This window comes from Pogoniulus pusillus, chromosome 25 (assembly GCF_015220805.1).
Source record: "Pogoniulus pusillus isolate bPogPus1 chromosome 25, bPogPus1.pri, whole genome shotgun sequence".
NCBI classification, from domain to species: domain Eukaryota; kingdom Metazoa; phylum Chordata; class Aves; order Piciformes; family Lybiidae; genus Pogoniulus; species Pogoniulus pusillus.
The window spans coordinates 19,826,237-19,850,505 of NC_087288.1; the positions used below are offsets into that span (position 1 = coordinate 19,826,237).

Sequence of the window (24,269 nt, forward strand, 5' to 3'; positions counted from 1 at the left end):
GGGCCGGGCCGCGCCGCCCGCGCCCTGCCGGAGGCTGTGCAGGCCCAGGCTGCCTGCGCGGCTCTGCCGCGGCGTGCACCTGCCCTACCCCCGGCTGAGGCGGCGGAAAGCTTCCCTCGTCTGCGGCGGGGGAGAGTTAATCCTGTGTCTCTTAGGGAAAATAGGGGTAGAGAGCGTGAGCTGGCAGGCCGCTGCTCTGCCATGCCCTTCATCTTTCCAGCCTGGCCGTTCCCGCGGCGGAGATCTCTGTCTCCTCAGAGGACTGTCCTGTGCCTTCTGCTCTCCTCCCGTGCTGTGGCTTTAGCTCTCGCGTAGCTGCGCCTGAGGCCCTTCTGGCACCGGGAAGGTTGGAGTAGTTACCCCCTGTATGTGCCACCTGCATCTCTCTGTCAGCTGACAGAAGGCAGAAGGATTTTTTCGTGTTCGTTTGGTTTCGTTTTGGGTTTGGTTTGTTTTTATCAGTGCCATTTTCCTAATGTACTGGACCAGGAAAAGCGAGGCCAGCAGAACCAGGGCAGTGATTGTCCCAATGTACTTGGCACTGGTCAGGCCACATCTTGAGCCCTGGGTTCAGTTTTGGAGCCTTCACTAAAAGACATCGAAATGGCAGAGCAGGTTTGGGGAAGAACAACGAAAGGAGCTGGGAAGAGGTCTTGTGAGGAGCAGTAGTGGGACCTGGGGTTGCTCAGTCTGGAGAAGAGGAGGCTGAGGGGAGACCTCATTGAATCTCTCAACAGCTCCCTGGAGTGAGGTGAATGTTGTCGTTTCCCCATAGCCACAAGTGACAGGACGAGAAGAAAGGGCCTCAAGATGTGCCAGAGGAGGTTCAGGTTGGATATTAGAGGAAACGACTGAAAGGGTTTTCAGAGACTGGAACAGGCTCCCAGGGAGGTGGTTGCATCTCCATCCTTGGAGGTGTTTCAGAGGTGCGGAGGTGTGGTGCTGAGTGACAGCAGGAAGATAAAATGTTATTTGTTCCCTATACATTACTGCTGCCTGGTTTTTAATCGTCTGAATGATGACACGTGTGTGCTTGTAGCTTTCTGGCTTTGTGCTTTACTGTGGATTCTTCCCTGTTACTGGAGCTGGGGGCAGAAGGCCACTCTAATTCCCTGGATCTTCTGTTCTGCCTTTTAAACACTGTTTGTAAACTGTCCTTGTTCTGGGACAGCCTTCACTGTCCAAGAACTAAGAGATAACTGCATGTGGTTCAGGTTGCCCACAGAGGTTGTGGGATCTCCACGCAGGGAGGTGTTCCAGGTGCAGTTAAATGTAGCCGTTAGCAGCATGGTGTGCCCTCGTAGCTGTCTGTTCTTTGAATAGGAGGTTGGATGAGAGGCCTCTCGAGCTCCTTTCCCACTTCAGTGACTTTAGTTTCCCTGTTTTCTGCTTAGTCTATTCCTTTGTAGGACTCTGTAGCAGTAGGAGAGGAAGATTCCTGCAGTTTCATATCTTAGAAGTAGTTGTGGAACAGAAAGACATACTGAAGGAGGATGGATATATTCCTTCTGAACCACTGGGAAGGTAGTACGTGGTCTAGTAGGCTTCCAGCAGCCAAGGAGGCATTTGATGGTTAGGACAAGCAACATGGGAGAGTGGGATTCTGCTGGTAGGTCCAGTTTTGTAAGTACTTTGCAGGGGAATCCCAGAATTTTGAATGCAGGAGTCTGCACTGTCCTGGAGTAAGTATAAGCAGGACAATGAAGCTGGTGAAGGGACTAGAGAGCAGATCTTAGGGGGATTGGCTGAGGGAGCTGCAGTTGTTTAGTCTGGAGGAGGCTGAGGGGAGACCTCATTGCTCTCTGTAACTTCATGAAAGGAGGTTAAAGTTAGATGGGGATTGGTCTCTTCTCCCTAATATCAGGTGATAGAACAAGAGGAAATGGCCTGAAATTGTGCCAGGAAAGGTTTAGTTTGGAGATGAGGAAAAAATTCTTTTCTGCAAGAGTGGTCAGGCGTTGGAAGAGGCTGCCCAGGGAGGTGGTAGAGTCACCATCTCTGGAAGCACTGAAGAGTGTGGGCATGGCACCTAGGGACATGGATTGATAGCCATGGTGCTGTTAGGTTGATGGTTGGACTTGGCAATCTTAGAGGTCTTTTCCAACCAAAACAGTTCTGTGACTCTGTGTTTTAGCTGCAGCTTTCCCTGGGTTAGCTGCAATAGATGAGCACCAAAGTCGGTGTCTGCTGTCTGTCGTACTGCAGGTGCCGAAGGGGCTGCAGGCACAAATCCTCTAACTCCTGTATCAAATAACCATCATACTCTTGCATCCTTTCAGCAGGTTACAAACCCAAACCTCTTTTTTCTTTTTCTGCTGGGTGTATAGGAGCGACCTGAGACCCTCCTGTTCTGCATGAAGGACAAAAGGTCTGCTAAAGGGAGGAAAAGAAAGGTCTGATAAATGGAAGCCATGAAGATATCAAAGCGTTTCTTTGCCTTTGGGATTTTGACATGCATAGCTATTTATGTTGCATACATCAAATGGCACTTGGATTCCAAACCAGTTGTGGCAGCAACAGAAGGGTTTGTTGAAAGAAGGGGAGACAAACTGAACCATCCAGCACTGACTGCAGGGCTGGCTGTCTTCTATGGGATTATGTTTGATGCAGGAAGCACAGGAACTCGCATCCACATCTTTAAATTTACACAGCAACCAAAAGGTATGGCCTGCTTGTGCAGTGACACAGGATATGGAGCAAATCATTCCTGATTCTTTTCTGGGGATTGCTTGAACAAACATGCTTCAGCTCCTCCTAGGGAGCTGGCAGGAGGAGTATGACAATTCAGTCATGTTTGGTTGAGGTTATGAAAGTTAGGAAGTTATGCAAACATTCAGAAAGGAAAAATTGTTGTAATAGCAGCATGTGAAGTAAATAGCAGTCATATTTTTAGAGCCTTGAAGAAGAGCAGGTTTTTCATTGCCCTGCTTGGTGGAAGAGAGGATTAAGACATTGAGTTGTTGGAGTGGATTCAGAGAAGGGTTCAGGAGGAGGGTATTGTCAGGCTCATGTTGGCTTGCTTGCAGGTTCATAGAACTGTCTGTACTGCAGGTTTCCAGAGTACTTGGGTCTGGCTCCCTTGGCTGCCATTGAAAAATAGGTGGTACAGTTTTACTGGAGTCAGGTTTAGCCAGAGCAGGTTGGAAGGTGAGGTCTTTGTTGCTGTTGCAGTTTGGAAAGCTTCACATAGCAGGTAGAAGGGCTCCAGGAGAGCTGGCACCCTTCTGGGGATTGTTGGATGTACATGGAAAAATGTGTGTAGTGGACACCCGAGAAACAGTTGTGACTCTTTCTTAGGAGTTAGTTAGTTCCACAGCAAGGCCTATATTTAAGCATTGGGTGCCTGCATAGTTCATCAGACACACACTTCAGTTGACTTTCATTACCACATAGTGATGCAGTGGGTATTAGGAGGAAATTCTTTACAGTGAGGATGGTGAGACACTGGAACAGGTTGCCCAGGGAGGTTGTGGATGCCCCCTCCCTGGACGTGTTCAAGGACAGGTTGGATGGAGCCTTAAGCAGCCTGGGCTAGTGAAAGGTGTCCCTGCCCATGGTAGAGGGGGTTGGAACTAAGTGATCCTTAAGGTCCCTCCCAACCCAAACCATTCTGTGAGTCTGTGTAATTTGTAAAATGCTTTTCTTTCTGTGTATGCAACATTATTTGTGCCATTACTCATTTTGAAATCCTCTTTTTGAACAGAGACTCCCAGATTAACCCATGAGACGTTCAAAGCACTGAAGCCAGGTCTGTCTGCATATGCTGATGATGTTGAGAAGGTAATTTTGTTTCTATACTGTAAAATTCTGTGCCCCCAAACCTCCTGGTTTTCCTTTGCCTTGCAAATCACATCTTGCTAAACTGCCTTAATTTCAGGAAGTGTCTCCAAATGATAGGAGACAACAGTAAAAGGTGGTTGACATGCAGAGGAGCAAGGAACAAAATGCATCCAGTTCCACTCAGAGCTGTTTTTGTTAACCACAGGGGATGTTTTTCTTATCTCTGCCTTAAGAATTTTCATGTGCTTAAGAAGAGAACCAAAGATCTGTGTTGAATTGAAGCAAAACTGACCAGAATTGGATTCTGAGGAAAACAGTCTAATAAACAGGCCACATTATAGATGACTTCCCTCCTGTCTCATTGCTTTCTGGCTCATTAGGATTTAGGGACTTCCTGAGCCACACTTACACCCAGCTCATAGTGTTTTAATGGTTCCAAAGGTCTTTTTTCTCCCAAGAATTTGTCATGCTCCCTTTTTAATCTTTTGGAACCAGAGCATTCAATTATACAGAGGTCTGTGGCACTGTTTGAAAAGGTGACTCCTCTTGGTAATTTTTGACCTGAACAGTCCCCACTGTATCCACCAGCTATCAAATGATAGGAGATAACGAATCCCTCACCTTCTAACCCCTTGTGGTATCCACTTGTTCCATGTTTGCAGTGAATCATACCTCTGAGCACCCTTTTCCATTTCCAGGAAAGATAAATGTTATGAGTTTCTAAGATTTGGGTTTGTTGGGGTGTTTTGTGTTCTTTCGCTGCTAACAGTGTGGCCAGGGAATAAAAGACCTCCTGGAGGTGGCAAAGAAGGAAGTTCCTTTGGAGCTGTGGAAGTTTACTCCTCTGGTCCTAAAGGCCACAGCTGGCCTACGATTGCTGCCAGGAGAGAAAGCTCAGAAACTGTTGGATAAGGTACAACTTCTTGTCTTTTGGGCTGCTTTCCAGAAATCTTACAGCAAAACTTGGTCCTTTCTGTGTAAGCTATTTACTGCTTTATCTTCATAGAATCGTTTTGGTTGGAAAAGATCTCTGACTTCATTGAGACAAACCATTGTCTAACTCCACCGAGTGTGGTGCTAGGCCATGTCTCTCAGCACCACGTCTCTGCGTCTTCTAAACACTTCCAGGGATGGGGATTCAACCACATCCTTGGGGACCTGTTCCAGAACCCTTTCAGGGAAGGAGTTTCTTCTAATCTCCAACCTAAAGCTCCCCTGGTGCAACTTGAGCCCATTTCCTCTCCTGTGCCTTCTTACTAGGGAGAAGAGACTAACACCCACCTTGCTCCAGCCTCCTTTCAGCAGCTGTAGAGAATGAGAAGGTCTGCCCTTAGCCTCCTTTTCTCCATACTAAACAACCCAAGTTCCTTCTGCTGCTCCTCACAGGACCTGTTCTCCAGACCCTTTACCGACTTTGCTGTCTTTCTCTGGACTGCTCCATCACCTCAGTGTCTTTCTTGTACTGAGGGCACTAAATCTGAACCCAGTCCTCAAAGTGCAGCTTCACCAGTGCCAAGAACACAGGGACAGTCACTTCCCTGCTTCTGCTGGTCACATTATTCCTGATGCTGGCCAGGATCCTGTTGGCCTTCTTGGCCACCTGGGCACATACTGACTCATCTTGATCTGGCTGCTGATCAGCACTCCCAGGTTTCTCTCTGCTGAGCAGCTTTCCAGCCACTCTGCCCCAGGCCTGGGGCATTCACGTTGTTGTGACCCTATTGCAGGAGCCAGCACTTGGCCCATAGTTCCAGCCTGTTCATGTTCCTACTCTCCAGCAGGTCAGCATTCCCTCCCAGCTTGGTGTCATCTGCAGATGTACCAAGAGTGCGCTCAATCCGCTTGTCTGGATCATTGATAAAGACATTAAAGAGGCTTGACCAAAATACTGAACCTTTGGAAGCACAACTTGTAACCTGCTACCAACAGGGTTTAAGTCAATTCCCTACCACACTTTGTGCCAGTTTTTAACTCTGAAGCATCCATGCATCCAAGCCATGAGCAGCCAGTTTCTCCAGGAGGATGCAGTGGGAGACAGTGTCAAAGACTGTAGTAAAGTCCAGCTAAACAACATTCACAGCTTGTCTTTCATCCACTATGCAGGTCACCTTGTTGTAGAAGGAGATAAGGTTCATCAAGCAGGACATGCCCTTCATGAACCCATGCTGACTAGGCCTGATCAGCTGGTTGCCCTGCACAGTGGCACTCAAGATCACTTGCTGCATGACTCTCACTGTCACTGAGGTCAGACTGACAGGTCTGTAGTTCTTTGCAGGCACTGGAGCAGTTGCCCCTGGAGGTGATAGAGTCACCTTCCTGAAGGCATTCAAGAAACATCTGGGTGTAGCCATGGTGGTTTTAGGTTGATGGTTGGACTCTGTGATCATAGATAGTCTTTTCCAACCAAAGCAATTCTATGATTCTGTGATTCTGTTTTGTTCTCTGCTGCCTGCAAGCTGACATGTTCTTTTCCACAATGAATTCAGTCTGGAATTGCTACTGTTGTTACTTTAGAGGACCCTGGGACTTTGCTTCCTCATGCGGGGTGTAGTGTAAAGGACCTCTAACAGCTGACAATGCTCCTTTAAAATCAGTGCCATTCACTGGGACATTGCTGAAAGCAAGGGTGTCCATCTGCCCCCTCTCCTAGACCTACACTGTACAGAAATTGCAGTTAAGTGAACTGGGTTCTCTTCTCTGCCCTTGTCCACCCCTTTTTAGTGGCATTTCTAATCAGACTTCATGCTGTCTACCCCTCTGTCTGCACCAAACTGCAGAGCCAGTGTGTAAATCACTAACCTTGTCTAGCAGAGTGCCCTCTGATGCTTGTTGGGCTCTTGAACTTCACACAAAGTGATGAGCAGCAGTCAGGATCTGGCCCAAGAAGGGAAGCAGTTGTGTAAAACTGGAATTTAAAAAACCCAAGAAGCTTGCTTTCCAGCTGAAAACAGATTTCTGAGTGTAGCTTTTGTTTCAACTACAGGTGAAGGAGATTTTTCAGGCCTCTCCCTTCTTCGTGAGGGACAACTGTGTGTCAATAATGAATGGAACAGATGAAGGTAGGCTGCCTTGTGGAGACCCTTTCTACAATCCTGGAGGTTCCTGCTGACTGTGACAAGTCCCCGTTCACTGCAGCAGGAACCCACAGGCAGCAGGTCTGACAGAGTTTTTGTGCTGCCTTGGGCAATGCCAGACAAAGAGAACTTGTGTTGTGTTTTCCAGTTCAAAGTTCTGAACCTTAGCCTAATTTTCAAAGCTCTGCATGCTGAGCAGTTCTTCTGGGATCACCAGGAAGCCATTGTGCAGTCAGCACTTCTGGAAAGGTTTCTTTAATGTCTGCTTGTTGAGATGGTCTAGGAGCAGGCGTTGATCTCCTGGAAGGTAGGAGAGCCCTGCAGAGGGACCTAGACAGGCTGGATGGGTGGGCAAAGGCCAGTGGGATGAGACTGAACAAGGCCAAGTGCAGGGTTCTGCACTTTGGCCACAACAACCCCAAGCAGCACTACAGGCTGGGGACAGAGTGGCTGAGAGCAGCCAGGCAGGAAGGGAGCTGGGGGTACTGGTGGATAGTAGGCTGCAGATGAGGCAGCAGTGTGCCCAGGTGGGCAAGAGAGCCAATGGCATCCTGGGCTGGCTCAGGAGCAGTGTGGGCAGCAGGACAAGGGAGGTGATTCTGCCCCTGTGCTCAGCACTGCTCAGGCCACCCCTGGAGTGCTGTGTCCAGTTCTGGGTCCCTCAATTCAAGAGAGATGTTGAGGTGCTGGAAGGTGTTCAGAGAAGGGCAACAAAGCTGGTGAGGGGCCTGGAGCACAGCCCTGTGAGGAGAGGCTGAGGGAGCTGGGGGTGTGCAGCCTGCAGAAGAGGAGGCTCAGGGCAGACCTCATTGCTGTTTACAACTACCTGCAGGGAGGCTGTAGCCAGGTGGGGTTGGGCTCTGCTGCCAGGCAATCACCAATGGAACAAGTGGACACAGCCTCAAGTTGTGCCAGGGGAGGTCTAGGCTGGATGTTAGGAGGAAGTTGTTGTCAGAGAGAGTGATTGGCATTGGAATGGGCTGCCCAGGGAGGTGGTGGAGTTGCTGTTCCTGGAGGTGTTGAAGCAAAGCCTGGCTGAGGCACTTAGTGCCATGGTCTGGTTGACTGGACAGGGCTGGGTGCTAGGTTGGCCTGGCTGAGCTTGGAGGTCTCTTCCAACCTGGCTGATTCTATGATTCTGTAAGTGTTGTTATACTCTGCTCTTGACAGTGCTCATTAGAGATTTCTTGAAGTTTTGGTCATGATGTAAAATGTATCTGATCTGGTTACCATGAGCAGCAACAGGATCCTGGCCTGGATCAGCAATAGTGTGGCCAGCAGGAGCCAGGAAGTGATAATGCCCCTGTACTTAGCACTGGTGAGGCCACACCCTAAATACCAGGTTCAGTTTTTGGCCTCTCACTACAAGAAAGACATTGAGGTGCTGGAGCATGTCCAGAGAAGGGCAAATAAGCTGGTGAGGGGTCTGGAGAGCAGGTCTGGTGAGGAGCAGATGAGGGAGCTGGAGTTGTTTAAAGAAAGGAGGCTGAGGGGAGACCTAATTGCTCTACAGCTCCCTGAAAGGAGGTTGCAGTGAGGTGGGTGTTGGTCTCTTCTCCCTAATGTCAGGTGATAGAATGAGAGGAAATGGCCTGAAATTGTGCCAGGGGAGGCTTAGGTTAGAGATTGGGAAAAAATTCTTTTCTGCAAGAGTGGTCAGGCATTGGAACAGGCTGCCCAGGGAGACATCAGTGGATTGGATAGGGCTGGGTGCTAGGTTGGACTGGATGAGCTTGGAGGTCTCTTCCAACCTGGTTGATTCTGTGATTCTATGGTAGAGTCACCATCCCTGGAGGTGTTCAGGAAACCTGTGGAAGTGTTGCTCTGGGAGATGGTTTATTGGCCATGCTGCTCTTAGGCTGATAGTTGGACAATCTTCGAGGTCTTTTCCAACTGAAACAATTCCATGACTCTGTGATCATTACATTTGCACCTTTATGTCTGTGCACACGTTCTAAGTGATCATCTCCCTCTACTTAACACTGGTGAGGCTGCACCTTGAGTACTGTGTCCAGTTCTGAGCAGCGCAGTATAAGAAAGACACTGAGGTCCTGGAGGCTGTCCAGAGAGGGGCAGCAATGCTGTTGAAGGGTTTGGAGGACAGGTCTTATGAGGAGGGAACTGAGGAGGTTTAGTCTGGAGAAGAAGAGGGTAAGAGGAGACCTCACTGCTTTCTACAGCTACTTGAAAAAAGGTTGTAGTGAGGCTGATGATGGCCAAGTGACTAACAAGAAGGCAAGAGGTAATGGCCTCAAACTGCACATGGGGAGGTTTGGATTGGATATTAGAATTTCTTTCCTGAAAGGGTGATGAGGCATTGGAACAGGTTGCCCAGAGAGATTGTGGAGTCACCATCCCTGCAGATGTTAAAAAATGAGTAGATGTGACACTCTGGGACATGGTCTAGTGGTCATGGAGCTGTTGGGTAGAAGGATGGACTTGATGATCTTAGAGGTCCTTTTCAACCTTAATGATTCTGTGATTCTAGTGATCATGATTGTGAATTCAGTCCTAAGAACGTTATAGAGAGGAGAAAACAGATGCTGAGATAAGCTGATGGGCATATAAAAATTGCTAAGGATAGAACCTGGAATCAGTCTTGATTGAAAATAATAGAGTTGTAGAATCATAAAAAGGCCTAAGCTGAAAAGAGACCTTAGAGATCATCTAATCTAACCTCCCTGCTGTGGCCAGGGGTGCCTCTCAACTAGACCACGTTACTCAAGGCCCCATCCAACCTGAACTTGAACATCTCCTGGGAGAGGGCATCCACAGCCTTTCTGGCCAATCCATTCCAGAGTCTTGCCACCCTTGTAGTGAAGAATTTCTTCCTAAGATCCAACCTAAACCTATTCACCTTCAATTTAAAGCCATTTGCCCTTGTCCTGTGGGTGGACACTCTTGTAAAAAGTCTCTTTTGAGCCTTCCTGTAGGTTCCCTTCAGGTATTGGAAGGCAGCTAAAAGGTTTCCCCAGAGTCTTCTCTTCTCCAGGTTGAACAGTGCCAGTTTCTTTAGCCTATCATCGTAGCAGAGCCCTGGGTCATCTTTGTGGCCCTCCTCTGGACTTGTTCCAACAAATCTATGTTGCTCTTACAGTGGGACAAAAAACAACTTGAAGCACATCTAAATTTTAAGTAACCATATATTAAAATGTGGTTAGGATCTGCTTAGAACCCAAAATTTAGCTGTTTATGAGTTTTCTTTGTTGTTGCTTAATGGAAGAAAGACCTTGTAATTCTTTTTTTGTTTTGTTTTCAGATCACTACTAGCAGTGGCAGCCTTCTTGGTTCAGCCAAGGGTTGAAGTGAGCTGTGTTCCCTAGCGTGCCTCAAGTTTTAGCCACAGGGATAAATACTTCAATTTGTTAGCATAACAATCTAGCATTCATCTAATTTATGGGGGAAAGGTTTCTAAAACAAGGAGAGAGAAACTGTGGCTCACAAAAAATGCTTAGAGGAGGACAAGGGAAAAATGGAACACTGGGAATTGTTATTATTCAAGAGCAAAGTTAAGTGTCTGAGGTCAGATTGAAGCCTACCACTGAATGTTTCCCTAGCAAATGAACAACATGAATTTCAGGTCATTTCTTTGTCTTTTGGCTGAGGGCTCAGGCCTTTGTGACTTCTCACCTGGCATTTTTATATATGGGGCTTCTCTTACAAATATCACATAAGCTCTGGTGTAGAAAGTTGTTCTCTTTGATATCATTTTGGGTTTCAGTAGTGGTTGACAGTTGTGGAAATGACTTGTGGGCAAGGTGTGTCACCAGAGTTCAGCAGAGCCTCTCCATGTTTCTTCAGGGTCCTTTGCTTAACTCTCAACTACACATCCTTTGGAGACTTGGTGTTATAAGACATTACAGAGGAGAGAAGGCTCTGGGGAGACCTTATAATGGTCTTCCAGTACCTGAAGGGGGCCTACAAGAAGGCTGGGGAGGGACTTTGGACAAGGATTTGTAGTGATATCATGAGGGGAGATTTGGAATGGATGTTAAGAAGAACCTGGGCCACAACCCCATGCAAGGCCACAAGCCTGGAGAATAGTGGCTGGAGAGCTGTGTGGCAGAAAAGGACCTGGGAGTACTGATTGACAGGAGGATGAGTATGAGCCAGCAGTGTGCCCAGGTGGCCAAGCAGGCCAGCGGCATCCTGGCCTGCGTTAGAAATCGTGTGGCCAGCAGGAGCAGGGAGATGAATGGCCCTCTGTACTCAGTGCTTGTGAGGCCACACCATGAGTACTGTGTTCAGTTTGGGGCACTGTGGTACAGGAAGGGCATTGAGGCATGAAGTGGGTAGAGAGAAGGGTGACTAAGCTGGCGAGGGGCCTGGAGAGCAAGTCCTGTGAGGAGTGGCTGATGGAAGTGGGATTGTTAATCTACAAAAAAGGAGGCTGAGGGGAGACCTCATTGCTCTCACAACTCCCTGCAAGGAGGTGGCAGAGAGGTAGGCACTGGTCTCTTCTCACAGTTAACTGATGATAGAATGAGAGGGAATGGCCTCAAGCTGTGCCAGGCTGGACATTAGGAAATACTTGTTCAAGGAAAGAGCTGTCAGACACTGGAACAGGCTGGCCAGGGAGGTGGCTGAATTCATAGAATCAGCCAGGCTTGGAAGGGACCACAAGGATCATCTAGTTGCAACTCCCCTGCCATGGGCAGGGACACCCTACCCTAGAGCAGGCTGCCCACAGCCTCAGCCAGCCTGGTCTTAAACACCTCCAGCTGTGGGCCCTCAACCACCTCCCTGGGCAACCCATTCCAGCCTCTCACCACACTCATGCTCAACAACTTCCTCCTCACCTCCAGCCTGAACCTACCCATCTCCAGCTTGCTTTATGTCCCCCAGTCCTGGCACTCCCTGAGATCCTCAAAAGTCCCTCCCCAGCTTTTTTGTAGGCCCCCTTCAGATACTGAAAGGCCACAGGAAGGTTACCTGGGAGCCTCCTCTTCTCCAGACTGAACAGCCCCAGCTCCCTCAGTCTGTGCTCATAGGATTGCCATCCCTGGACAGAGGCAGAAAGCTGGCTGGTAATGTTTGGCTCAATTAACCAAACCATCTAGAGACACTTGAGAGAGCACATTTAGAGAGCTTTCATCTCAAGAAGCTTGCAGAGTGACTGCACTATGCCCAGTGCTTAGCAGCCCAGGAGTAAACTGTCCATCTAACCAAACCCCAGTCTTTTACTCTGCGGGCTACTGGAGCTAGACAGATTTGGAATCACTGATATTTAGAACCTCATTTTCAGAGACAAGCATCAGCCAACACACAGGGAATATCTACAGCAAAGAGATGACTGGAATGTAAAAATTAGATAAGGCACACACTGAGTTATTAATTAATGCTACCATAAACAAACTCACCTGACTAAAAGTAGCAGCTCAGGCTAAACTGAAGTGAAAATTGTTTTGGATATTGAAAACAGAGAAGTAAAAAATCCTAAAGCTTGAGGAGGGCAGATGATTTGTCACTGGAATGGGCTGCCCAGTGAGGTGGAGGAGTCACCATCCCTGGAGGTGTTGAAGCAACGCCTGGCTGAGGCACTTAGTGCCATGGTCTGGTTGACTGACAGGGCTGGGTGCTAGGTTGGCCTGGCTGAGCTTGGAGGTCTCTTCCAACCTGGTTGATTCCATGATTAGGAGGAAATTCTTTGTAGTGGGAGGTGATGAGACACTGGAACATGTTGCCCAGGGAGGCTGTGGGTGCCCCTTCTCCAGAAGTGTTCCAGGTCAGGTTGGATGGAGCCTTGAGCATCCTGGTCTAGTGGAAGGTTTTGTCTGTCAGCCTGGTTGGGGGTATGGTGTAGTGACACACTTGGTGAAGTAGGTAAAATAGCTGCACTTGACGATCTTGGAGGTCATTTTCAGCCTGGGTGATAAAAAGAAAATAAACTCTTTCCAGTGAGAGTGGTGAGACACTGCAACAGGTTGTCCAGGGAGGCTGTGGATACCTCCTCCCTGGTGTTCATGGCCAGGTTGGACAAGACCTCTGGTCTGGTGAGAGATGTCCCTGCCCATAGCAGGGGGATTGGAACTAGATGCTCTTTAAAGTCCCTTCCAAGCCAAACCACTCTCTGCCTTGTGAAAGGGAGACAAGGGTGCTCATGGCAGGCAGCATCTCTGTTGTTGGATAACAAGCTCTGGGTTGCTGATTGCTTTCTTTAGATGCTGCAGTTATGCTTCAAAATGCCTCCAGCTAAGAGAGAAGAGAAAGATTCAAGGAGACCTTATAGTGCCCTTCCAGTATCTGAAGGGGCCTGCAGGGAGGCTGGGGAGTGACTATTGACAAGGTCTTGTAACGACAGGATGAGGGGGAATGGGTTTGAACTGGTAGAGAGGAGATTTAGACTGGATGTTAGGACATAGTTCTTTCCAGTGAGGTTAGTGAGGCACTGGAACTGGTTGCCCAGGGAGGTTGTGGCTGCTTCCTTCCTGGAGGTGTTTAAGGACAGATTGGATGAGGCCTTGAGTGACCTGCTCTAGTGGGAGGTGACCCTGCCTACAGCAGGGGGTTGGAGCTGGATGATCCTTGGGGTTCTTTCCAAACTAAACCATTCTATGATTCTAAACAGCAGGAAGACTTTGTAATACTGCTCATCTTCTTTGTTACTGCTGTTAGCTCAAATCAAATGCTGTGACCTAACACTGCATCTTCTGAATCTTCTTCTTCCTAGGTATTTCAGCCTGGATCACAATAAATTTTTTAACAGGTATGTGCACATAAGCATGCATGTAAAGATGTGACCAATACTGTGAGATCAATGCTCTTTTCTGCCCCTGCATGGGATTTTCTCTCTTGTTGGGGTGGAGTGTAAGAAAGAAGGATCCTGGGAATAAGTCAGCAATTGTTTTTAGCTTGGCCTGTATAAATCATACAGATTTTGACCATTTACTTATCAGGGTGAGAGATTTAATCCCTTTTCCTAGATGTTTAATTGTAGCCTTTCTTTTAGCTCCCTGTAGTGTTTGTTTCATTAGATTACAGAGGATCTTACTCCTTTTTAGAGTCTGTTTAACATGGGTATTCTGGATGTGCTTGGCAGAATGAAACAAAGTGCTGTGCTGCTTCCTTATGGATGTATAACACAGGAACACCACGCCTGTTTACACTGCTGAGTAAGAGAAGGGTAGCTGAGAAAAGGGTAAAGAGGAAACTAAGTCCTCTCTGGCCTTAAGTACAGCAGTCTGCCATCTGGTCAGCACTCACAGTGTACAGAGCAGTACAAGTGCCCTGAAGTTTTTTATGCTCACAGGAAATGTCAGAGATCTTCAAACATAAGCTACTGAAAAGTATATCAAGATACTTGGCACAAATGAGTCTTGTCAGAAAGGGGTGTCTGAAAAATCTAACTAGATTTAAATGAGAAGAAAGGCCTGGGTTGGCAGCAGGAAGAATGGCAAGTGCCTCAGACCAGCTCTTTTCAGTCTGCCATCCCCTTGGCCATAGGAATCTGTGAAATATCTCTAAGGGATCAGGGAGAGGTGGCCAAGAAAGCCACATTCCTCTCTACTGCAAAGTGGTTACCAGAGTAGAGTTTGTAAAAGGGTCTGGATAAATGTTTAGGAATCCAATAAGCAAAGGTGCTGTAATTAGGGCATGAACAACCACCAGAGAAGTGAGAGAAACTTTGTCACTTGAAGATTTTCAGGTCACCTTGATAAAGCCAAATAAATGCCTGGTAGATGACAGTGTAATTTAGTCCTGACTGGAAGCTGTCAGATGGAGTTAGGTTGTCCTCTCTCTACCACTGTACCTCTGGCTTTGTGCCTAGGCAGTTTCTGATAGTCCTCTACCAAGTGTTTGTCCTGTCACACATTTCAGGTAGCCTGGATGACCCACAGAAGAGAAGCGTGGGGATGCTGGATCTGGGTGGTGGATCGACGCAGATCACCTTCCTTCCACGCACAGAGGTAACATGACCATGTGTGCTGCTGGGGAATTCTGGGGTAGAAAGCAGTAACTGCTCAGTTTGATTGCTCTTGGAAACAGACCAGGCCTTTGTCAGTGTGACATGAAGCCATGCTTTTGATGGAAAACCCAGGTCGCTTGTCCACCTCTTCCTTCTTCTGGTCAGTCACAAAAGCATTCACAACTCTGACTCCAGGGGTCAGTGATGCATTTGTCAGGTGATAGGACAAGAGGAAATGGCCTGAAATTGTGCCAGAGGAGGTTTGAGTTGGACATAAGGAAAAACTTCTTTCCTGACAGAGTGATCAGGGAGTGGTACAGACTGCCCAGGGAGGTGGTGGAGTCCTCATCCCTGGAGGTGCTCAAGAAATGTGCACTATGGCCATGGTGGTCTTAGGTTGGTTGTTGGACTTGACAATCTTAGAGGTCTTTCCCAACTGAAGCAGTTCTGTGATTCTATGTGGTGAATGTGTCAGAGGTGCTGTATCTTGGGGAAGATGCAGGTTTGCCTGAGTGTCTTAATCCTTGACTCAGTTTCTGCTGCCTATCGTGAAGAACTCAGTGCTGTTAATGAATTCAAGTCCAGCATTTGGCCTGTATTAGGTTTTAAGAACTCAAGATGTGTTCTCAATCCTTGTTTCTGGTTTTCTTGAGTTCACTCATTTATGAATGAATGCTTTTTAAAGAGCAACTGTTACTATGCACTAAAAAGTACCTGGATGATGTTTGTCGTGTCAGCTTCCTGTGTTCTGTGTGCTGGAGGTTCTGTGGATGTGGAGTTGTAAGTGTCTTTGCTCTGGCCTGAGCAAAGATACTGTTCGTAGTAAAGTTACGCATAAGCAAGGGGTGGAGATGCTGTGGCAATTGTCCCAGCCTGGGCTAATGAAGACGTTGTGCTCTTGAAGCAGAACCACAGGGGATGTGAAGAGTCTGGGATGTGGAAGTTCTGGCCTTGGAGATGATGTTAAGATCTGAGCAGCATAAACAGCACTGTGGCCTGAGCTTTGCTCCTCCCAAACAAGCTAGCTGCCCTGGTGCACGTGGGGAGGAGGCTGCAAAGTGCCTTAGGTGATAACCCTTTCATTTCTTCAGACCACAGGCTGGTTCTTGCTGCTCCTTGGCAAGCAGAGCAATTGGCTTTTCCTCTGGCTTGTGGAAGTTCACAGCTGAATTTGCTTGAGTAGGGAGTTAACATGTGCTGGGCTTTCATATTCTCTTGCACTCAGTTTTCCCTAGTAGGGATCATGCGAAGACATAATTGCTGTGCAGCCTCTTGACAAAAGCAGTTCAGAGCTGGAATAGGAATTCCTTTTTAATTAGATTAATTATTTTATACAGCAACTTGATGTGGATTAAAACAGAAATTTAACCAGCTTCATGTGAAGACACTATTCGAGCTCCAGGTTTTGTTGTTCTGGAAGTGTTCAAGACCAGGCTTGGGGAGGCCTTGAGCAATCTGGTCTGATTGTAATCCACTAGATCACGGTCTAGTAGAGGCTGTCTCTGCCCATGACAGGGGGTTTAGAACTAGATGATCTTGAAGGTCCCTGCCAAGCCAAACCATTCTATGAATGGTCAAAATGAAATACTTGCAAATTCACAGTGTCTCTGTGAACCATGTTAGGATTGGTTTATGTCTTTCCTAAGATTGATGCTTTTGCTGGATCATCTTGGAGGACTTTTCCAACCTTAATGATTCTGTCGTTCTACTGTGTTGTTGATGTTTGCTGCTGCTGGCAGACACCTTGCAGTGACACCTTTTTCTCCCTCCAGGCAACTCTGCAGACCTCACCAGCTGGCCACACAACATCGTTTCAGATGTTTAACCACACCTACAAGCTGTATTCCTACAGGTTGGTTGTGGGAAGGAGAGCACACCGTAACAGACAGAAGCCTTCCCTGAAGCTAGTGAGAGATCTAGGTGGTTTGCTAAGGTTGGGTGCTTTCAAGTGAATGCTGGGAAGAAGCAGAGAAACTCAAGTCACTTTTTTTGTGGTGGATTACCCTTGGATGCCCACCAGGTGCCCACTTAGCTGCTCTAGTGCTCCCCTTCAACAGGACAGAGGGAAGAAAAAGCTTGTCAAGATAGGACAGGGAAGTCACAGCCTCAGTTTAGAAGTTAATTTATTGGCAATTAAACATTAGGATAATGTCAAATAAGAACCACCTTTGCCCTTCTCAGGATCAGCTTCATTCCCAACTCTTCTACCTCCTCTGTGCCAAGCAGCACAGGAGGATGGAGCATGGTCAGTTCATAGCACTTTATCTCTGTCAATCCTTCCTCCTCACTTCTCTTCCCCCGCTCCAAGTGTTTTGAGCAGAGGGAAGCAGCTGCTTCTCACATTTGTTTGCTGTGAGGTGTGTTTGAGCTCAGAAACAGTCAATTCTGTGTGCTAAAGGCTGTGCTACGTTTGAGGAGGGTAGGAGAAGTGTTAGGGGAATGCCTTCAGCTTTCTTTGACAGCTTCTGCTGACAGCTATTGCCTGTGCTTTTTCAAAGAGGGGCTAGCCTTCTGGGTAAGAGTAATGAAGAGTGGGATGGCACACTGTTCCTCTTAAGTTCCCCTGCTGACTTGAGCCATTTGCCTGGGAGCCTGCTGCCAGGTTGCCAGTGGAATATCAGAAGAAGAATGCTATTCAGAGGTTTTTATCTCTTTGCAGTTACTTGGGACTCGGGCTGATGTCAGCAAGGCTTGCCATTTTAGGAGGAGTTGAGGGCAAACCCCGTAAGTTACGAGCGCTCCTCAAGTCTTGGCTCTAAGCATAGGGTATGTAGCCCTGCTATGGGGGGAGGAGTTGTCTGTCCCCTTTGCACTGGACTCAAGGTTCCTAAGTGGTATGTGAACTCCTGTCACCATGGCTGGGTGCATTTGAGATGAATGCAGGAGGTGACACTGCTAGATCCCAGAGGACCTGGATTCTTGTCAGTCCTGGGGGAGGGTATGGGACAGCTAAGCCGTGGCTGGGGTTAAAGGTGCCTCACTCAGGCTGTGGGACATTATGGAGGAGTGCTGGGGATGAGTGATCTGACATGAACTCCATGGGTTTGCTTAATGTGGCTTTCTTTTACTTCTGCAGTAGGAGAAGGGGAGGAGTTGGTCAGCCCTTGTTTACCACCTGGCTTCAAATCTGAGTGGCAGCATGCTGAGATAGTGTACAAAATTAAAGGACAGAAGGCAGGTATAGTGATTTATCACTCTTCCTATCTAGGCCAGTGTGCTATTAGCAGAGTAAATGATATACTCAGCCTCTTGCAGAGAATCTAGGTCCTCTGTTTACTGTTCTGTCTGGCTCCTCTTGATGTGCTGCTGCCAAAGAGATTCTGCATCTCTTTTTCTCTTGTGCTGTGGTGTGTCTGTCCACCCACTAAAGCTGCTAGTAGTGATGCAGGTGGAGTTGAGCAGTCCCTGAGCACAGGTCTTTCAGAATCCTTCTGCTTCAGATGATGTTGTCCATCTCTGATCCATCACATACTAAGTCTCATGCTGAGGATGGTTGTGTAGCCACTGGAAGAAGATGCAGGTTGCAGTTGCCTGAGAGGAGATTAAGAGATGCTATTGTGTAAAAGGAGGCTTCTTTCCCGGCAGATGCAAGATGAGTTTTGTGTATATGTAACTCACAGGTCTTCAAGGCCGGGTTGGATAGGGCCTTGAGCGACCTGGTCTAGTGGAAGGTGTCCCTAGCCATGGCAGGGTGGTTGGAATTAGATCATCTTTAAGGTTGTCTTCTACCTCAAAGCATTCTCTGTGTAATTTGCCTGTAATAAGCTGGGTTTCTTTGCCTTCTTTTAGGTGAGCCTCTCTACGAGGCTTGTGCTAACAAAGTGGCAAAGATGCTTTATAAAAAGGTGCATAAAGCTGAAGAAGTGAAGGACTTGGATTTTTACACTTTCTCCTACTACTATGACCGTGCAGCAGAGGTTGGTCTCATAGGTATGTTTGCTCCTGTTTGTGTTTCATTTTAATGCCAAACGTGGAAGAAATGCTAACGCACAAATCGTGGTGCTCCTGCCTTATGGAACGTCTGGTAAGCAACCTGCAGGACCTTGGAGTCCTGGTGGATAAGTTATCCACGGGACAGCAATGTGCCCTTGTGGCCAAGAAGGCCAATGGCATCCTGGGGTGCATGAAGAAAATGTGGCAGGCAGGTCAAAGGAGGTTCTCCTGCCCCTCTACTATGCCCTGGTGAGACCACATCTGAAGTGTTGTGTGCAGTTCTGGGCTCCCCATTTCAAGAGGGACATAGTAGAGAGTGACCAAGGGAGGCTGAGAGGATGATGAAGGGACTGGACCATCTGTCGTACAAGAAAAAGGTGCTGGTCTCTTTTCAGTGGTGTTCTGTGATAGGACTAGGGACAATGGACACAAGCTGGAGCACAGGAACACCTCAACACGAAGAAAAGCTGCTTTACCAAGAGTGATGGAGCACTGGAACAGGCTGCCCAGAGAGGTTGTGGAGTCTCTTCCCCTAGAGACTTACAAGACCTGTCTGGATGTGTTCTTGTGTGACCTGCCTTACGTGTCCCTGCTTTGTCAGAGGGGTTGGACTTGGTGATCTTTGGAGATACCTTCCAACTCCTAACATTGAATGATTCTGTGGGGTCTTTTATGGTTATCTGATTAACTACAGTCAAAAAAAGGCAGGGAAAAAAATCAACCCAAACTTTAAAAGTTAAACCCATTTCTTGGGCAGCGAAGCAATCTTGGCCTTGCTTCACTGACTTTTTTAGCCAGTATGAAGATTTTCAGATCATTCTATAGCTACTCAGGGTACATCCCATCTCCTTTCCAGCAGGGTGCTGCTGCACAGAAGGCTGTCTTCAGAGGTAGACAGCAGATTATGAGACCTCAGGCTTGCTTAGACACCACTCTTTCCTTAGCCACTGCAATAATGTTGCACAGCACCACTGACCTTTCAGATCTGGTCAAAGGTGTTGACTGTGCTCTTGCATCACAGGGGCAGGGCAGAGGAGATGTGTGGGATAAGATGAGCGTCTGTAAACCCTTTCTTTAGGGAATTAGAATAAAGCTTCTTCATGAAACAGTACATAAAAATACAAAGCAAGACTTTTAAAGCTATATGAGTAGAGGTTTTTTTATGGTTCTCTTAAAGCAAGGGTGAGTTTTGTCATTGTTTCAGTGGCTCAAGGTTTGATTGCCAAACAGTTGTCATGACTTCAGCCTGCAGTTGCCAATATACAAAACCCATAAAAGACTACATTGGTTTTGTTTTTTTAACCCCTCTTTTAGATAAAGAAAAAGGAGGAAGCTTAACTGTTGGTGACTTTGAAATTGCAGCTAAATATGGTGAGTGAAACACAAACACACACTATTAATGCTGTGTAAACTCCTGCCCAGATGGCAAATGTTTGACATGCTAAGAAGCTTGAATGATTTTTTTTTCTCTCCATAGCATCTCACCAGATTTTCTGCTCAACTATTTTATTACAAAGGTCTGCAGTGATAGGATGAGAGGCAATGTGTTGGGAATAGTAGTATTAAATTCTATAGAATCACTACATTTAATTTTACTATTCCCAACAGCAATGGTTTAAAACTAGAGAAGAGCAAATTCAGACTGGATGTTAGGAACAAGTTCTTTACTATAAGAGTAGAGGAGAAGAGGAGGCTCCCAGGTGACCTTCTTGTGGCCTTCCAGGATCTGAAGGGGCCTACGAAAAAGCTGGGGAGGGACTTTTTAAGCTATCAGGGAGTGACAGGACTGGGGAGGAATGGAGCAAAGCTGGAGGTGGGGAGAGCCAGGCTGGAGGTGAGGAGGAAGTTGTTGAGCATGAGAGTGGTGAGAGCCTGGAATGGGTTGCCCAGGGAGGCGGTTGAGGTGTTATCCCTGGAGGTGTTTAAGGCCAGGCTGGATGAAGCTGTGGGCAGCCTGATCTAGGGTAGAGTGTCCCTGCCCATGGCAGGGTGGTTGGAACTGGCTGATCCTTGTGGTCTCTTCCAGCCCTGACTATGATAGGAACAGGTTGCCCACGGAGGTAGTTGAGACCCCATCCCTGATTCAAGCTGAAGCTTGACAAGGCTCTGAACAACTTGATGTAGTTGAGGATGCCTCTGCTTGCTTCAGAGGGGGTTGGAGTAGATGACCTTTTGGAGGTCTCTACCAACCCAAACCATTCTGTGATTTTTATATTAATTCTTAATTTTGCAGCTCAGCTACAACACATCTTAGAATATTTACATTTCAAAACTCTCACAAGAACGACTAATAAACCTGCCAGTTAGCAGCTGTCCTGAAGCAGAGCTTCCCAAAAAATAGATGTGGGGCTTCTCATGCTGTCAGCATCACCTGCTCTAATCTCATGGAACTTTTCTTTTTGCCTGAAGGTTTCCTCATGTACTTGATTTGTTAATTGGAAAAGAAGAAAAACCAGCTCATAACTTTCTGCTTCATGAGCTGCAGAGAGAATTGCCTGCACAGATTCACAGATGCAAACAGTCTTTTTAATCCTGCAATCTGGGGTTTTTTTTGGGATAAATTTTAGGACTGACCAAACAATTGTTGCAATTCTGATTCCTGAGCTACCATTTGTGCAACCCTGAGAAAAGAAGTGTGGTTTATTTTGCTTTTGTCTTTTCTTTTGTCTTTTTTCTTCCCCTTGGGTTTCAACAACATCTGTTGAGTGCTTGGGCTGGAGAAACACAACACACCTAAGCTGTACAGATTTTTTTAAGGTTTGAAGTCAGTAGAAGACAAGTTGAGCCATTCTTTTTGTCAATTACTGGAGAGATGCAAGAAACTCAGCTGTCTTAGAGCAGAGACAGAAGGCCTTGGTCTCTCTTCACATGTGCCAAGGCTTTTATGCTTCTCGTAACGTGTACGTGTCCTTTCAGCCTCACTGGAACAAGCTTCATCACTCTGAAACTCAACTGCCAAGAGGTGTTTTGTGGATTCATTTGAGTCTTTTTCAGAGCAGGGCTGATGCCAGCCCTGAGCCCCACGATCTGCATTCAGACACTGCTTTCTTTCTCTTTAGTATGCAAGACGATGGAAGTCAGCCCTGGAAGCAGCCCTTTTCTCTGCATGGACCTCACATACATCACCTTTCTCCTGCAAGAACTGGGCTTCCCGAGGAGCCAGGTCTTTAAGGTGAGGCACAAAGGGGATTGCTGGGGGGAGTTGGAAGGAAGGTGCCAAAGCAGTAACTGTCATGCCAGTAGCTCAGCTCTTGATTTGCCTTAGAATCATAGAATCAGCCAGGTTGGAAGAGATCTCCAAGATCATTGAGTCCAACCTAGCACCCAGCCCTGTCCAATCAACCAGACCATGGCACTAAGTGCCTCATCCAGGCTTTTCTTGAACACCTCCAGGGATAGCAACTCCACTACCTCCCTGGGCAGCCCATTCCAATGCCAATCACTCTCTCTGCCAACAACTTCCTCCTAACATCCAGCCCATACTTCCCCTGGCACAACTTGAGACTTCTTGCTGCAACACATGCTGTGTCACTAGGGTTGGAGGGACACTGTCCCCCTGCTGGTGGCAACCTTCAGCACTGCATTCATAGAATCACTTTGGTTGGAAAGACCTTTAAGATCACGAGGTCCAACCATTCTCTAACTCTGCTGAGGCTGGTGCCAAATTGTCCCTCAGCACCACATCTCTGCCTGTTCTCCTTCTCCCACAGAACTGTGATTTACCTTTTTTTTTGTTTGCTTGTTTTTATTTTGTTCCAGCTTGCCCGGAAAATTGACAATGTTGAAACGAGCTGGGCCTTGGGAGCCACTTTCCATTACATCGACTCACTCAATAGGTACTAAAGCTCCTCAGAGGTTGCTTTTGGGAGTCTCAGTTTTTGAAAGCTCAACACAGGAGAACGTGTTGAAGGGCCTGGGTTTTGGCTTCCAGGATGCTTTGGGAGCTCATCATAAACTAGGCCCCTGTCCTCCCACTCCCTGCCAAGACCCCTCCATCACTAGCTTCTCTTTACAGTGCAGAGCCCACTAAAGAATGAGCCTTGATTCGGCAGTATCTGCAGTCAGCTTGGTGTTAAACTTTGATCACTGTTGAAGGGAACCCAGGACTCTGCAGGCCATCTGTGATCTCTATGAGAAAAACACACCTCCTTTGGAATGTGCCCGTACTGTGTGCTTGTCCTGTGCTGAAGTCGCTGTAGGAAATGATCACTCCAGAAGGAACTCTTCACCATCCTGATTTCAGGGTGGTTTTTCCTGTTTGTCAGCAGTTTTCAGTGGTTTTTCTTTTACTACTTCCGTGTTTGAAGGTGAACTTACGTGTCCGTGCACAAAAACAATGCCCTTACTCCAGCAGTGGCTTTGAAATGGAAGTCTCAGCTCTGCTTTCCACTTGCTGAGCTGGAAAAGCTCAAGAGCACTTCAGAAACTAAACATGGACTCAAGAGGAATAAATCAAAGCCTATATACCCTGTAGGGTTAGAGCCTACAGCCTGCTGTTGGTTCCCTGGCTGTTAGGAGGTAGATGGAAGATATTTGCTAGATCTAGCTGAGCAAGGCCCAGGAATTGGGTACAAAGCTAATAATGGATTGGACAGTTCTGGAGTTGGTCAGGGCCTGAGCATGGCTTCTTGGACCTCACAGACATTTGTGCCTTGGCAAGGTTACTGCAGGGCCTGAGATAAAAGCATTTCCGTGGTGTTTCGGGCGCTGCTCCTGAAGATGCATCTCACTCGATAAATGAATGTATTGTGGTGGCACTGAGCTGTGGCAGGGTAGCTGCAATGCACCACTCCACGAGAATGTCCTGTAGGCAGGCTGGGAGTGATCTTGGAGGTGGCAGGAGCTGGAGAGGGCACACTGCACTCTTTGTAATCTAACTGTGGAACTGCATTGTGTCTGTATGGATGTTCAGAGCCGACCCCAGTGGTCTTTTGGGGTGCAAGAGAGCCCCTCCTCAAGAGACAGCAGTACCTGCACTCATGGCCACAGCCTTGTCCTTCCCATAGGGCAGTGAGATGTTGTATGGTGGCCTGCTTGGCTGCTGGCTCTGCAGCTCACTGTACAGGGGACACTTGAACCCTACTGTACTGACAATAAAACTCCAATTTAAAACAAAAACATGGTGATGATGGTGTGGCTTTTGGTACTGGAGCCTGCAAGGCAGGTGGGTTGAGAAATGATTGTGCTCAAACCATAATCACAGCCCTGGATGCCATCTCTGTTCCCCTACACCATCCCTGCCACAGAATCACGGAGTGGTCTGGGTTGGAAGGGACCTCCAAAGGTCATCCAGCCCATTGCAGGGTCATCCTCAACTAGCTTGCCCAGAGCCCTGTCGAGCCTCACCTTGAGGGTTGGACTTGATGATCTGTGAGGTCTCTTCCAACCCTGATAATCCTGTGATACTGTGATCTCTGTCCCGGTGTGTGCCAGCTCAGGCTCCAACTCCCTTCCGCATGGCTCCCCTTGTCTCCTGAAGCCATTCCATCCCCTCACACCCCTGCCGTCCCCCGCGACCATCTCAGTCCCTGCATGCCGCCTGAGCCCCCACATGCCAACGCTGTGCCCCCCAGCCA

The 24,269-nt window shown here is 47.6% G+C and overlaps 1 protein-coding gene across 1 annotated transcript; it reads left to right on the forward strand.

Moving 5' to 3' along the window:
* On the forward strand, positions 1-23,811 carry ENTPD6 (ectonucleoside triphosphate diphosphohydrolase 6). Its single transcript, XM_064164659.1, has 13 exons — positions 1-2,661; positions 3,704-3,780; positions 4,550-4,693; positions 6,764-6,839; positions 13,525-13,560; positions 14,673-14,761; positions 16,533-16,612; positions 17,420-17,484; positions 17,837-17,938; positions 18,550-18,690; positions 20,008-20,064; positions 21,753-21,865; positions 22,453-23,811. Exons 1-13 carry the CDS (start codon positions 2,403-2,405, stop codon positions 22,534-22,536), a joined length of 1,323 nt encoding a protein of 440 aa, XP_064020729.1. The 5' UTR covers positions 1-2,402; the 3' UTR covers positions 22,537-23,811.
* The last annotated feature ends 458 nt before the right edge of the window (positions 23,812-24,269 follow it).

Excerpts from the sequence above, each read along its gene's own strand:
- ENTPD6 (XM_064164659.1), top strand. The coding sequence starts at position 2,403 with ATGGAAGCCATGAAGATATCAAAGCGTTTCTTTGCCTTTGGGATTTTG. Across the intron at positions 2,662-3,703 it reads ATTTACACAGCAACCAAAAG|AGACTCCCAGATTAACCCAT; the intron begins GTATGGCCTGCT and ends CTTTTTGAACAG. Across the intron at positions 16,613-17,419 it reads TACAAGCTGTATTCCTACAG|TTACTTGGGACTCGGGCTGA; the intron begins GTTGGTTGTGGG and ends ATCTCTTTGCAG.